The sequence below is a fragment of the Botrytis cinerea genome, chromosome 14 (assembly GCF_000143535.2).
Source record: "Botrytis cinerea B05.10 chromosome 14, complete sequence".
NCBI classification, from domain to species: Eukaryota; Fungi; Ascomycota; class Leotiomycetes; order Helotiales; family Sclerotiniaceae; genus Botrytis; species Botrytis cinerea.
Genome location: NC_037323.1, coordinates 1,542,940 through 1,557,727, shown reverse-complemented (window position 1 = coordinate 1,557,727; position 14,788 = coordinate 1,542,940). Strand labels below are relative to the sequence as shown.

The window sequence follows — 14,788 nt, the reverse complement described above, 5'->3', positions numbered from 1 at the left end:
CTGGAATCTCTTTCTTATAGTTAGTCAAACCTCGTACAAAAATCTGATAACATGTTTGTACGTTGTAGTTTAGTAGAAACTTCATTATGGGTTAAGTGGAATAGAATATTAAATTATCAAAGAGTTCGATTTATTCACGGGGCAAATTTTAAAAGATCTTGGTTTATACTAGTACGATAGTGTGAAGCGTATATTCTCCTTTCCGGATTTCTGTATCTGATTACTCGAATGAATATCTATTTGGTTTGACATGCCTGTTGACTTGATTTGTGTTACCCTATCTAGCTATAAATCGTGTTCTTTATCATCAGCATAGTCCCCCAAAGACTGGTCGTCAAATTAAATTAACACTGGTTAGCGAACTTCCTCCAATGATATTTTTTTTTTTTTTTTGAATCGGCACAATTTATTTTCCACGTTATTCTTGTCTCGGTCAATTATTGACTGTATAGATTATGCGGCAAGTTCGGGTCTTCAAATGCATCTTGAGGGAAAAAAGCTTCAGGAGTGAATGATCAGTTGGGTCAGATCCGCGACTGAGATTGTGTCGAACGTTGGCGGAACCGATAGTAGATGTTATATAATACATATGCTCAATTTAAGTCAGAGGAGCCCTCCATAATGTAGTGTTGGCTTTGGAGCTGCTGATATTTTGTCAGGATTGGAGTATGTTAATATTAACGTTGTCTTATTCTTATTCTTGATTGGACAGTGCACAAACACCTGTGGGCTGCGGCTCGCGTAAGGTGGGTAGGTAGGGGAATGGGTATATCTATTCAGCGAGGAGTTTGTAGTGACTACTTATTAGACACTACGAATATTATTAGTCATAGATCATTATCGATGAGAATCACAATTGCGTGTAAATCTGTAAAATAATAAGTTACTGCTAAACAAAACGACTATTCCGCACAAGCAAATTTCAACCAATCACCCACAATATGACTGACTACCTTCATGATTGTCCATCCCATGTCTTCTTACCTGATCTCTCTTCCCTTTGCGATTCCTTAATCAAATTTTGCTAAATTCTTTGCGTACTCGCTCACTCACTGAGCTTCAGTTCTACATTCCACTCACCCTGCTCTCGCCCCTGACGATCTCTTTCGCGAAACGAAGCCAGATATCGAATCACAGATGGCCCCCTTGATTCTAGACCGCGAAAGTCTATACATCACACTGAACGCGCTCGAAAGCGAGGTGGATCTATTCCACTGGGGGATTTATCTATGGAAAGATGATGTTGCCAAACCAGACGATGTGGGACAATATTTCCATGTCACTGACAGAAATAGTCCGGGTAGGTTTTCGTACGAGGATACACGCAGTCCGGATATAAGAAGAGCCATCAATGTGCTTGCAGCATTGAAGATTGCTATTGTTAAGCCTGCGCAGTGGGATAGGCTAGGAGAATTATTGAGTCGGGTACATATTCATGAATGGACTACTTGTCGGACTTGGGTTTTGGAAGCGCTCGAAGTTCTGGATAAAGAAGGAATTGTCAAGTTGAAGGATGATGGCGTGGAAAACATCGAACGGGAATGTCTGAATCTTGCGGGAAATAGAGGAAGGGTCATCCAACAAAGCGATTACTGCAAATTTTGATCATCTATCTTCTATTGATGAGGTGGCTGGAGGAAGTAGAAGAATAAAGGAAGATGAAGGCTCGGTAACGCAAAGGCTTAGAGCCATTAGGTAGTCGGTGAGAATTTCAAAATTCATAAACTTTTTTGATATATTTAAAAGCTTTGAAACAACAAACCGATTTGAGCTAACGAGATGATTTGGGTTATTGAAGCGGTCTGGTATGGTGATACTTTTAAAATCTCAAGTCTACGCAGAAACTATGAGTATTAAATGTTTTCCAATAAATACTATACCGACTGCTGGGAAAAGCTTGTGCAACATCAGTACCACATTCTCATCGTTAACCACAATTTTCAGATAGAGTAAAAAGCTCTAAGAGTCCAAATCTAATGACCAAAACTAATTTGTGCCAATCTTCAAGTCTTCCAGACACAGTATTCCTCAATCATGAGAATCTCCACCCATATCATAAAGTATCAGACTGATTTTCAGATTCTCACAGGTTACACATTCCGATTTTCAACTTCCAGAAACAACTCATCAACTTTAACAACCAAAAGGTGTCATCTCCCACAACTTCATTTCGGCCTTTAATTCTTTCTCATACTCATTCCCAAATGCCCTCCTCATAAGCTCCATCTTATTCTCGTGCAACAAGATTTTACACATAGCCTTGGTGAACTCCCAATATTCTGGCAGAAACCCTGCGCATTCCCAATCTATAATCCCAGACAGTTTTCCTTGATCTACCAAGATACTCGACCAATGAAGATCCGAATACGTGAACACGGAACGATTGTTTCTCGCTAAATTTTCTTCCCCGAGAGCCCGTACTATCTGAGAAGTTTCAGTACAGAAGTCAATTTGTGGATATCACTGCTCACCATCTCCTTTTCTTCAACTCACTTGACAGTCTGATAGGTTTTTAATTTCATTGTAACATTTCCCGCCCGAAACTCCTTGTGCATGATCGGGGTGAGGAGCCACAAGTTTTTGTGATAGCTTTCGTCATTTTGTACTTGGTCTGAGAGAATGAGTGAAGATTGGCGCGAAATTCGCATACAAGATTGACAGGGCCGGTAAATTGATACATGATGCACGATGCACCCTATCACATGTGAAGTACAAGGCTGTTAGATGTGCGTATATGGAAGAATACCAGACAGAAAGCCTTAATACAAGAACACCATAGTTTTTTGAGAGCAACGAATCGTGTACTCAGAACTAATTATTTACTACGCATCAGCCTAAAAAAGAGATCATACACAAGCAAGGTCAATATTGATTTATCATCACGTAAAAATTTTATATGAACGCTATAACCGGCGCTGTATTCTTCATTCACTCGGTGGACCTACCACGCTAGTATGAGCCATGAAGATTTCCACGATCGATGATTACATGCAAAAGGCATAGAAGCATTATGAACCAACAAGAAGAAAAGCCACATCAAACTTACCAACGAGGTTCGAATGATCGAAGAGTAGTCCTCGGATCAGGCCAACAAAAGCCCACTTCAAGAGAACATGACTGTCGCAGCGGGAACTTGTCGTTTGGCGTAAACTACTAAATCTTCCGAACAAATTAAATTCCGCGAGTAAAGCTGTGCGGGAGATCTTCAGTGCCGTATCTATTTGGCTATTAATATAATAACCTTCAAGGAATACGAATGTCACATCCCGACTCCGTCGGAACCAGATTTTCTTATATTGGGTAGGAACGGAAAGCTGCTCTATGATGAGTCAGAGTATAGATAGTGCGCCGGCCTGATTCTTTCGGTGCCGGTTGTTGCAGCTTTTCCCGTTAGTAAATGTCCCGTATTTACTAATTTCAGTCGGATCGGCCGTTTACAGATAATTAGCTAAGATGAGGATAACCTCTCAGTTGGCGACAAATCTTGTGCAGTCACTTGAATATACATATAAGCAGAAACACAACTCGAGGGGGGTGGAGTTACACCATCTTTGATAAAGAGGAAACTTTGGGGGTACTTCATTGCAAAAAAAATAAAGAGATCTTCCCCATGTAGAAATACTCGTGTTGCCTACGCAAGTTCAACCCAATCGTCAAAAAAGATAGAAGCTACGATATGATATACACACATACAAAAGAAGCAAATAGGAAGGATGAGAAAAACAAAAGTCGATGTTATCTCCCGGCTCGACATGGAGAACTCCGTTTAATGTGCAGGCACGCATGTACGTCTGTAAATGCCACTTCCCATCTAGCTGGATTCTCGTTTGATAACAAGACCAGTCGAGATAAGCTATTTGCTGCAAAGCGCTTCTTCTGTTTAGTTATCCGGCTCGGTACCTGCACTGGTTTGAACCAATCGATCGATACACTGTCAAAACAAGCAGTCCTCAAATGAAAATCTCTTCAAATGTAAGGTTCATTGGTTTGAGGGTTGCGTGTAGTACAAATCTGAAGGCTGTGTAACGCCAAGAAATTTCCGTTTGCTGCGTTTCGCGTTTGTGATTCCGCCATGTGCGCGATTAATTCGTTCAATGATCCAGCACCAATTGAACTTATCGATGTCTCGCGGGCTTACAAGTGCCGGGAGCCTGAAATGATGAATCATAAAGCAGTTCGATGAGACCCTGGCCGATATTGAACCCCTACTCCCACACTCTTCGTTTTGCTTCAAATAAGAAAGTCACTTATGTCTTGCTGAAATTTTGATGGGAAATTGATACTAGCTGGATAGATAAATAGAGCAATCCAATCTGTAACAACTGAAAACTGATGGCCGAACCACATACGAGTGAAACTTGACACCTAGAAATACCTCATACTTAATCATCATGATGAAATCTAAGGAATTTCCCAAGAACTTTCTTTTCGGCAGCCGTGAAGATTATATCCTCAAAACCCAACTGGAAAGCATATCTGCCCAGAGAGAAGAAAACATTGAAGTTACCACCCAGAATACCCAATCGATGCATTCCACCTTGGCCCCGCCAAATACGCCTTGGTCCCCAGAAGACGCAATTCAAGATCACCAAAGCTCACACAAGGGTCAAGAAACCCGCCAGAATCTTGAGAATGGACTTCATTCCAATATCAATTCCCAATCTCAAATAGATTCATCCTCAGACGAGTGCTTTGAAAACTGGAAAATGGTCGCCATCAATTCTCAGAAAGAGAACCAGAAGTTGAAATCTCAGCTTATCGAAATCAAGGCACAAAACTCAAATTTGATTGATGCACGGAACCGACGAGAGATCAGCAGCGGTCCAACCGAGACCATTTGTTACGCCCTTCTACAACAAAACTGGCAACAAGTTCAACGAATCAAAGAGTTGGAAAAAGATGCAGGTTTCAGAAATCTCGACGGGCAGCTTGAAGTGCGACTCAGTTCCAAACACATCGGTTCGTTCATGGAAAGAATGGGATTGGCCCTGGAGTCCATAATGCACAAGAACGGCATTAGCCTACGCACCAATGCGGATATTACAGACACCAATGCTGATCTCCAACATCTTTTCCATCTTTTGTATGGTACTGAAATGAAATTAGGGCTCGAAAAACTTATGAGGGGTCTAGATCCACAGCTCTTGCTTCGTGGTCTCGCATTGGCAGCGGTGAAGCAGTGGATTTTCATGACAGAATTTCCAGCATTCAAGGAAAATCGCTTGTCATTAGCGCAAATGAAAGTTATTTCACAAAAAGGTATAACACGAAGTCAAGTTTCCTTTGTTTGTTGCAGCATGCTAATTGTTCAATACTTCAATCTAGGCGACTGGAAATGTGCTCGCAAGCTTGCTCTGGAGAGCTACATCAGCATAATACGGGACCCCTCTTTTTCGGAGAATGATTTGCGCGAAGAAACACAAAATCTTGTGTCGAGATTTTCCAAGGCCATCGCTCCTCTTTGCAATCCTCCGCATAATTCTGAAAAAGTTCTCAATAGCATATGGGTTGATGTAGAAGGCACAGTTGGAACGTTGTTTATAACAGCCTTGACTTTCAAAGCCAGTACTGTTGCCACTGAGCAGCAGTATGAATTCATTATATATCCACCAGGAACAGCAACAACTGAAGCTTTAGAGGTTCTTGAAAGCCTTGCTGCATCCAAGCCATCAGAGAAAGATTTAGCTTGCGAAGTTTGGAGACATGCCTCTCTATATGTTTATGAAATGGAGACTGCCTCAGAACAGAATTATCCTGCAGGGATGGTAAACCCAAGCAATTTCATCGTGCATGAGGGACAAGTTCGCGAGGAAAAGTCCTGTCTTAGAAGTGAAGTAGTAGTTTCAAAGGGTAAGTCATCACTCATTTGGACAGAGAATAATAGACTGGGCTAATAATTGTTCAGAATTTGACAAAAGTCGTTGGGATGTCGATGAAGAAATCAATTCACTATCAAAAACTGTACTTGGAAAAAAACAAACCCCCGAAAGAAATGCAGAACGCTATCGAATCAATGCATACGTTGGTGATACGACGAATATTATAAAGTTCGCCACGAAGAATAGATTGCAGCGGGGTATTAGGCCATCGATCGTTAATCAGACAGATAAGTATTCCCAGGAAACACTCAAGCAATGTGGTGAGACGCCTAGAAAATCGGAATCCTATTGCTCGACCTGCTTGAACCTGTACCCAGGAGCAATGCTCGAAGAGCACTTGAAGAAAAGTAAGTTACCTTGTATTTGAACTATTGGAACTAATAGAATGCAGGACCTGTATGGTGCCAAGCTCCTTGTTGTGTATGCAATGAGAAATATACTCGAAAGTCGGACATTGCTAAACATAAACGACATCAAAAGAACAAAATATTCGATGCGGAATTGAGCGGTACCAAGGGAATAAAAACATCTCCCCTTGAATTTTTGGTAGAAGTCGCAAAAAGAAAAATCGATGCTAATAGAGTGACAACGGTTGCGGAAGTAGAATTACAACAAAAAGATTCTAGTAAATCAAGACAAGAATCCAACAGGAGATCAACAAGGTTGAATCGCCAAGAAGGCAGAGCTCTTGGGGTGGGAGATAACATTCCTCGCGAAGTGAAGGATGTCAATTCTCCTAAGACGGATTGCAACGTCCCTCTTGACATAGAAACTGGAGATCTCTACGACATCTCTACAGTCGATGAAACTGAAATAAGATCAGCGATACCGAAGTCCTCAAGTTGTGAAAAGTGTGGGGCGATGTTTACATCCAGTGAGGGCGTTACCAAACACCAAAAAATGAAAAGTATGGCAGAGCTACGTACTATGTTGAACCATGAGCTAACCAATGACCTTAGTTTGTAAAGTGTGCTCTAAATGTGGAAGCTGGTTTGGCCGCAAGCAAATGTTCAGACATAGTTGCAACCAACAAAAAATCACAAACCCAGAATGCGACGAAATGACCCTTACTGAGCCCCATGGACTTGGCGGGGATGAAATATCTGCTGCAACCACGCAAGCTACTCCTAAATCGTTAGGTGATCTAGAAACGGAGAGCCTGGACATATCAAATGGCGATTGCCACAAGTTACAAGCGGATGCAATCTGTAGTCGAACAAGCTCTCCTCTCTCTGAGTTTGAAAAGTCTCCTGTCCTTGCAATGACTCCAGTACAAAATCTACTAAAGCGACCAAGGCCCTGTACAGGCCAAAATTCAGAAAACCCGCATTCACAGAGAGATAGCTTTGGTCCTGAAGAGATTGAAAACATGCGACCAATTAAATTGCGTAAGTGAAATTGATTGTTACGAAAGCAATAGCTCACAATATCAGGTCGAGTGGATATCACGCAAAAAGCAGCTACAATGACAGGGTTTTCAAATTTCTCTGACCAAAAACTACTCGAATTCAATGGCAATCATGTACAAGCGCCAATTCCTTCTCGATTTACCACTTTCGAGTTTGAGAGATGGCCGACTATTGCTCCCATAGAATCCAATGAGCGGGGATCGGGCATGGATTTTAAGAGTCTCAACTTTGACAACTCTGCAGGCCCTCGGAATGCCTGGGATTTGGAAAGCAATTACATTGCCTTCGATTCTCAAGACGATAGTTTTTTGGATCCATTGGGAGACTGTCAAAATCCTTTCAGCATCCCTCAGGACTTTCACAGTGAAAATCTTGTGCCTTCCACTAGGTCAACAGTGTATGTGAACGGGCCTCGACCTCTTGATTTCTCTACCCAGCCCCTTGCCTACGAAAATTCTCATACCGCAGCGAGAAGACAACCTCAAGAATCAACACCCCTGGTGGCATACCATGAAGCAAGGGAGGGAAATTTCGGTAATCCCCAGCGAAAATCTGGCAATACCATCGCCGACATTCTCAATGCCGACCGTTTGAATGCTGAAGGGGTTAGTTATAATTATTAATGAGGGGCTCTCTTTGGTGTGTGAGCGAGGTTGTTGGCAAACAGTCAAATTCTTGCTTTATATGATGTGCGTACTGGGTTGGGTCATATGTGTGCACGACCCAAAAAATCCCCACTCCCGATTTTGTGAGGAATTCTGAGGAAGACTGTGGAGAGAAAGATATTGAGCAAGCATCAATGAATGGCGATGGCCATAAATCTTTGTATGTCTAGTCGTATATGCTTTTGCCCCCTTCTGCAACAAGTCGCCCACCTAGGTAGTGACTTGAATTCGGAAATGTGAACAGTAATATCAGTGTGTCCAATAGTCCGGACTGCAGTCCAACAATGAAGATTATCAAATCTGCAAACCAATTAGGACATTCGAACCATCTGAGATGTTGGATTTGATTGGAGTATTGAACCATTTTCAGATTTCCCGTTGCTTTTGGACATTCAAAGCCTTATATAAGATTGAAACAAGAGATCAGGCCGGTTTCGAAAAGATTTGTGAAACTTCGTCAAAGCCATGTCAGGTCCAAAGGGGCGTAAGCAGTAAGAGTGAAACAATAGAAGTGACGAATGAGATGCAGCAGTGTCAAGTAACTGTAGATAAGCGTTTCGCTTCTGATAATTCTGACAATGCTTAACTTAACATGGCAAGACTGGCACATTCTCGATGTTTGTGTGGTTCACGAAGAAGAGAACAAGAGATGTTCAAGCAATCGAAGATGCAAACATGCAAACGCATGTTTGCATAGGTAGGTAGGTAGGTAGGTAGATTGGATATACCTGCGTACCTCCTGGTGGATAAGGACTGGACGATTTCATTCTTCGATGTGACATCCTCCGTGCCCACGACCTCTCCTGCGTCCAAGTTCCAAACCCTGCCCGATGATGCCGGCATCTTTTGATAGACCTGGTGGACTGGACTCAACCCACATAGGAAAGAATGCTTGACACTCAATACTTGACACTCAATACTTGACACTCAATACTTGACACTCAATACTTGATGTATTTATTATGCTTTTTATTTGCTTCGAGTTCACAAACCAACGAGGCAATAATCTTCATTGATTGATCTGACCTCACTTCATCTATCCATAACGGTCAGACAAAGCTACCAAATATATACGGCTCCCGCGCCTGCAATCACAATCACATCTGCAGATCTCATCGTGGACTCGATTTAATTATAGGACTACCTGGGTATTTTCTGTCTATCGCCGCTACCTCAGACACTTCACGCTTTATTTGGAGATTTGTTGCGTACGACTGCTCTATCGCGCACTGCCATTCTGGTGCTTGGAAAAGTTGGAGGTCTCTCAGAACTATCTATAACATCGATCAATAAAAGAACCATTCCTTCCGGAAGTCTGCGAAAAGGATAATACTAAACAAGCAGTCGTCCTATCGAATTACGATATCATCGTGCATGTACATGGGTTGCCAAAATTAAAGCGCATCGCTCATCTTTCTCAAGGATCAAGGTTTTCGACTTCCTGCACCGACTTCCTGCACCGATAGAAGCGGCCCGCAGTAAACACTACATATCTTTGCCATATCTCTCGGCCTCCTAGGTCCCAATCTTGCGAACAACTATCTGCAAACTTAGAATGGGAGAACCACAAGCTTTGCCGCAGGAGAAAATGGAGGTTCCTCATTGTGAGTTTCTTGCTTAAGGGTTCTTAGAATCATGGCTAATGTTCCTCAAGCAACTTTCACATTAGCCAAACCGGATCGGCGAGGTCGAACATTCCCGCAAGCTATTGCGCATCGAGGATACAAAGCTGCGAATCCAGAAAATACCATGGGCGCATTTAGGGGTGCTGTTGAAATAGGCGCGCATGCGATAGAAACCGATTTGCACATTACAAGGGACGGGGTCTTGGTTATTTCACATGTGTGTTATAACCTTAAGGATAACATTTTTCGATGAGAACGATGGCTAACGCGCCTCTCAAGGACCCAAGCCTTAAGAGATGCTTTGGAAAAGACGCAAAGGTCATAGATTGCGACTGGTCGTACATATCTACCCTTCGCACTGTTCAGGCCCCTCACGAACCTATGCCTCGCCTTACCGATCTTTTAGAATACCTCACTACACCTGGGTTAGAAGATATATGGATATTATTAGACATCAAGGTACTTTTGCCGCTATAGCTATATTAGAAGAGAATTCGAGCTAACGAGAGCAAAAAGTTGGATAATGATGCAGACCAATTAATGAGTTTAATCGCTTCATCGATTAAAGAGGTGAAGCCAACAAGACCTTGGAATCAGAGGATTCTATTAGGCTGCTGGGCAGTAAGTCATTTCTTTCTTCCTAGTCAAACCTTTCCTTGTCAGCTATCTTTCTGCGCATTTTGGAGGGTTACTGACGAACGTTCATCTAGGCCAAGTATGTTCCTCTGTGCGCCACCTACCTTCCCGATTTCCCCATAACGCACATTGGATTCTCGATAGGGTATGCGAGAGAGTTTTTATCCATACCTAATGTAAATTTCAATATGCTACGGCAGATTTTAGTCGGACCTGGCGGTTCTAAATTTATGGCCGACGCCAAAGCTGCAGAACGATCTATGTTGGTATGGACTGTTAATGAAGAGCAATGGATGAGATGGTGTATAAAAAATAAGGTAGATGGGGTTATCTCTGATGACCCTAAGAAGTATCTGGAATTGTGTGAGAAATACGATTCTGCAGATTCGAAAGAGCCTGGCTTCGGGCTCAAAGATTGGGCATTGATTATATGTTTTAATTTATTGGCCATGCTATTTTCATGGCTATTCAGGTACAGATATGGCTTTAAAATAGACAAGAAAAGGGTTAAAGAAGGTTATGAGACATCGAGGCGCAATGCGGCATTGTCTTCGTGACACATCAACTATAGAATATATTGAAAATTAACGAGTACGCACGAGTTTTGCCGACTTTTCTTCCCACAGACTTAATATGATTCACCATAAGAACCTCGAAGCACTTTGGTTATCAAAGTGAAAGCAGTGAAGAAATCGAGGAGATCTGTCAAATGACGACGGTGAGTTCGAGATGTTCTGTCTGACGCCATTGGAAACGCCAATTGTGATTCAGTATCAAAATAGCAGAAGTGTACTCGTTTCTTCATTTCTATCTATTGTTATTGGTTTCTTTGCAGCAAATGACCCTTTACTTCTTGAATCACCAGTTTCCTAGATCCAATCATCATTTCTCTTAGCAAAGAATCATATTCGTGTTAAATATATGTAATTTGTTACTTTGAATATGTCTCCAAAGTCTTCTTCTTATTTAATCTACGCAAGAACCAGAAATGTGCAATACATACACAATAATACTAAAGTGCAACCACAAAAAAAACTATACCCACCGCTGCCCCTTGTACCTTGGTACGCCACGACAAAAGTGTGTTAAGAACCCTCCGACTATTGCTCATTACTTTGTGAGCTGCCGCAAGTGCCGAGGCCAGGAGAGTGACGAGTTTGTGGTACAGTGGGTGGAGAGGGAAAACGAATCTGATAGTAGTACTGTTGGGGGGAAAGAAGGAAACTGGAGAAAGGGTGAGGAGAGCAACTACATGTTGGCCATAGGGACGTTTGAAATTTTGGCAATTGGAGATGAGACTGGCAGAGTCAAGGGTGTTAGAGTACATGAGAATGGAACGGAAGAGGCACGACGCGAGAAGAAAGGACTGAAGAATGTTTCTCTAGATCTTTCTGGAACAAACAAGGCAATCTTCGACGCTGGACCATCGCACGATATATACGATCAGATCAATGAAAGCACGCAAGAGCTCAAGCTTGACGGATTGAGAACGCAAAGTCTTCCAATAAAGAGTAAATCCAAAAAACCCAACGTATTTGGAAGTCTACGAAAAATAATTGTTCGACCGAAGAGTGAGCAGGACACCGCAGCAACAGGTGAGCATAAATCGCCGACACAGGGTACTGTCAAATCAAAACTCAATAGATTCAATACGATCACTGGCGGTTTCCGAGGAGGCAAGAAGAGCGAAGACATGGGAGAGGAAAGTTCTCTGTCTGCATCGGCAGATGATCGTAGGGTTGATGATGCTACGGGATATGAGTATCTTACGCCTAAAGAATTTCTCGACCTTCATTTTCAAGGTGTAGTTGCAGGCAGCAGTGGTACAGAAATTGCGATATCAAATGCGGTTTCGGCACCTATCGAGATACCTCAAAAACGTCAAGACAATGCATCACAGAAGTGGACTGCCGAGAGGCGTGCTGGAGAATGTATGAGTGAAATCAGTCGAAATCCCTTTGCAGACAATCCTGCAGTTGCCGATCCTTGTATTAAGGATTCTACAATCTCCGACTTCGAAAACAGCTACCAGGAAGAGGCACCAGAGCGATGGAGTCATGATACTCACTCAAGTGGACCAGGAAGAATGAGCCGAGGAACTGAGTTCTCTCAATCTGATGAGGAGCGAATGGATATCATTACCGACGAAATTGATAGGGATACAATTAATCTAACACCGGATAACATCGATGATGTACTTGCAGTTTGGAAAAGAGGGTTTGGAACTTCGTCACCTTCATCGCCTACTCACATACCTCCTCGACCTCATGCTTTAAGTCATTTGGTACACTCTCCTAGCACTGAAGCGTTGCCGATTACCACACCTTTTCGGTCTCAAGGCTCAAGTTTAGATGTCACGGGTTATAGTGTGATCTTACCGAATGCTCAGGGGGACGAGAATAGAATTGCCGGAGCTCAGTGGACGCCGGAGAATGATTCCGAGAAAGTGACTTCTGCAAATTCGCAGCGTGTCATGGATTTTGTTGAGTCGCCGAGGTGTTTGGATATACCGCAGAGAAATAACATGATGAAAGAACATCTTCGGGAATTTGCCTTGCATAAGAGGAGCAATACAAGTGATGCTCGATGCCACCAGGATACTTCAGAGGAACCTCCTCCTCATGGTTTTTCTTTCCCTAAGAGAAGTAACACAGGGAATCTTCCACATTCTCGACATCCTCTGGCTAATGAACTCACCCAGAACAACACTCTCTCCAGTATTCATCAGGCTCCAACAAAAACCCAACCTTTATTGCCAAATTTACAAGAGCCTACGCAAGAAACTATCGCTGGTACTCGCTACTCATCTCTGCCCTCATCAACCACAATTCTATCCCTGCCCCGGAAAGGCAAACCGAGTGAACAAGGTCGCGAATCACCTCGAATTTGGAATCGAAAAGGTGCACCCGCATCCAAGCCCGAACCTCGTACTAATCTTCCGGTACCAGAAAGAACGATTGATAGAATATCTACCATGACAACCATTTCACAATTTATACCTTCGCGCAACAGAGACCTCGATGAAGAAATTACGACAAATCTAATCTCTCCCAAGACATCCACCAAAGTGTCTCGACGACGAATAGGTAGTTCGAATGTGCAGCATCCTATTCAAAATCATGCCAGTGCAATTCCTGATGTTCCTGCAATCCCGAAAACTTACGCGAAACACGTTACTGTTCTTCCTAAGATTGGTCGCGATGCAACGGGCAGGTTTTCCGTGGAGCATATCAAAGAAGAAGAGCAGGGGATTGTGAGATCTAGCATGGATAAGGAGGTACCAGGAGAAGTATCGCGGGAAGAGCTAATAGAAGGTCCGATAGATGTATACGCGAATCATACGATAGGTACTTGGGATGCCGTGTTGAGGAATAGTCCGGGTGATGTGAGCCCTCTTGATTCGGACGAGGGTTTGAATAAACTTGTGAGTCCAGTTAGTCCTCTCGAGGGAAATGCAAGCGGAAAATCTTGGGACGGGGAAAAGGGCCAGAATTTATATGTGAGTAGGGAGATATGTAAAAAGAGTTCGGGTCTGTTGTCGCAGCTTACACACCCATCTACATCACCTACAAACTTTTTCTCCACCTCCCCCCACTCTCAAAAACCACCTTTCTCTACCCTCACTCCACCACAATCCCCACATTACCTCTCTTCATCTCCCTCTTCACTCCACCTCCACCTCCACTCCCAATCTCCATCTCCAACTTCCCTACATTACACTCCCCCCAAAACTTCTTCCAACACAATATCTCCCCTTTCCCCACACGATCTCAATCTCGATCCCGATTTCAATCTCGATCCCAGCATCCCCCACATCCGACCTCTACAAATCCGAAAAAAGAACCCAGTTCTCGTATGCAGAAAAACAGAAATGGAAAATCTGCAGGAGATGGAGGAGAGGAGGAGACGGAGAGAGCGGATGGAAGAGGAGTTTCGGAGGGCGGATGAGAGGTTGAGGGGGTTGAGGGATGGGAGGGGAGGTTTGTGATAGGGATGGGGTTGAGTTTGGGGACTGGGGATTGGAGATAGGGAGATGGGGAGGGGAGAGATATAATGAGATAAGAGGTGCGAGAATAATACGTGTGCAGAGAGCATGGTATGATAAGGTAGGATAGATATGATATTTTGGTTTGGCAGAAAGGAGTACGGAGGTAGATATTGGATAATGGTAGCTTGAGATTAGATCAGATCAGATCAGATTAGACTGGGAGCCGGACATTAGGAACGAAAGTTTGGTATACAAGCTCTGGATGTAGGAAATAAGAATACGATTTTATGAAGCTGATCATGGTCATGAATGCATAGATGGATTATATACTGCTACTGCTACTGCTACTGCTACTGCTACTGCTACTGCTACTGCTACTGCTACTGCTACTGCTACTGCTACTGCTACTGCTACTGCTACTGCTACTGCTACTGCTACTGCTACTGATGCTGCTACTGCTGCTGCTACTGCTACTGCTACTGCTATACTGACTGACTCTAGAGTGGAAGATATGCTAGTTAGTTAATTTCATACTGGGAATTTGTATTTGCTGAGTATGGATTATTTGTGTTTGATTTTTTTGCTG

General features: G+C 43.0%; 3 protein-coding genes across 3 annotated transcripts; all 3 read left to right on the top strand.

Moving 5' to 3' along the window:
- The first annotated feature begins 3,996 nt into the window (after positions 1-3,996).
- On the top strand, positions 3,997-8,281 carry BCIN_14g03960 (hypothetical protein). The gene is made up of 6 exons (XM_024697212.1): positions 3,997-5,259; positions 5,326-5,850; positions 5,906-6,226; positions 6,271-6,786; positions 6,839-7,267; positions 7,313-8,281. Exons 1-6 carry the CDS (start codon positions 4,392-4,394, stop codon positions 7,909-7,911), a joined length of 3,258 nt encoding a protein of 1,085 aa, XP_024553027.1. The 5' UTR covers positions 3,997-4,391; the 3' UTR covers positions 7,912-8,281.
- Positions 8,282-8,889: 608 nt separating this feature from the next.
- Positions 8,890-10,874, top strand: Bcpgc1. The gene is made up of 5 exons (XM_024697211.1): positions 8,890-9,557; positions 9,608-9,795; positions 9,858-10,037; positions 10,095-10,199; positions 10,289-10,874. Exons 1-5 carry the CDS (start codon positions 9,509-9,511, stop codon positions 10,769-10,771), a joined length of 1,005 nt encoding a protein of 334 aa, XP_024553026.1. The 5' UTR covers positions 8,890-9,508; the 3' UTR covers positions 10,772-10,874.
- A 278-nt stretch (positions 10,875-11,152) lies between these two features.
- Positions 11,153-14,502, top strand: BCIN_14g03940 (hypothetical protein). Its single transcript, XM_024697210.1, has one exon. The coding sequence runs from the start codon at positions 11,203-11,205 to the stop codon at positions 14,200-14,202; it is 3,000 nt and encodes a 999-aa protein (XP_024553025.1). The 5' UTR covers positions 11,153-11,202; the 3' UTR covers positions 14,203-14,502.
- The last annotated feature ends 286 nt before the right edge of the window (positions 14,503-14,788 follow it).

Coding starts and splice junctions, on each gene's coding strand:
- BCIN_14g03960 (XM_024697212.1), top strand. CDS start 4,392: ATGATGAAATCTAAGGAATTTCCCAAGAACTTTCTTTTCGGCAGCCGT. Junction 6,227..6,270: donor CGAAGAGCACTTGAAGAAAA/GTAAGTTACCTT, acceptor AATAGAATGCAG/GACCTGTATGGTGCCAAGCT. Junction 6,787..6,838: donor CAAACACCAAAAAATGAAAA/GTATGGCAGAGC, acceptor CAATGACCTTAG/TTTGTAAAGTGTGCTCTAAA.
- BCIN_14g03940 (XM_024697210.1), top strand. CDS start 11,203: ATGTGCAATACATACACAATAATACTAAAGTGCAACCACAAAAAAAAC.
- Bcpgc1 (XM_024697211.1), top strand. CDS start 9,509: ATGGGAGAACCACAAGCTTTGCCGCAGGAGAAAATGGAGGTTCCTCAT. Junction 9,558..9,607: donor GAAAATGGAGGTTCCTCATT/GTGAGTTTCTTG, acceptor ATGTTCCTCAAG/CAACTTTCACATTAGCCAAA. Junction 9,796..9,857: donor GGGTCTTGGTTATTTCACAT/GTGTGTTATAAC, acceptor GCGCCTCTCAAG/GACCCAAGCCTTAAGAGATG.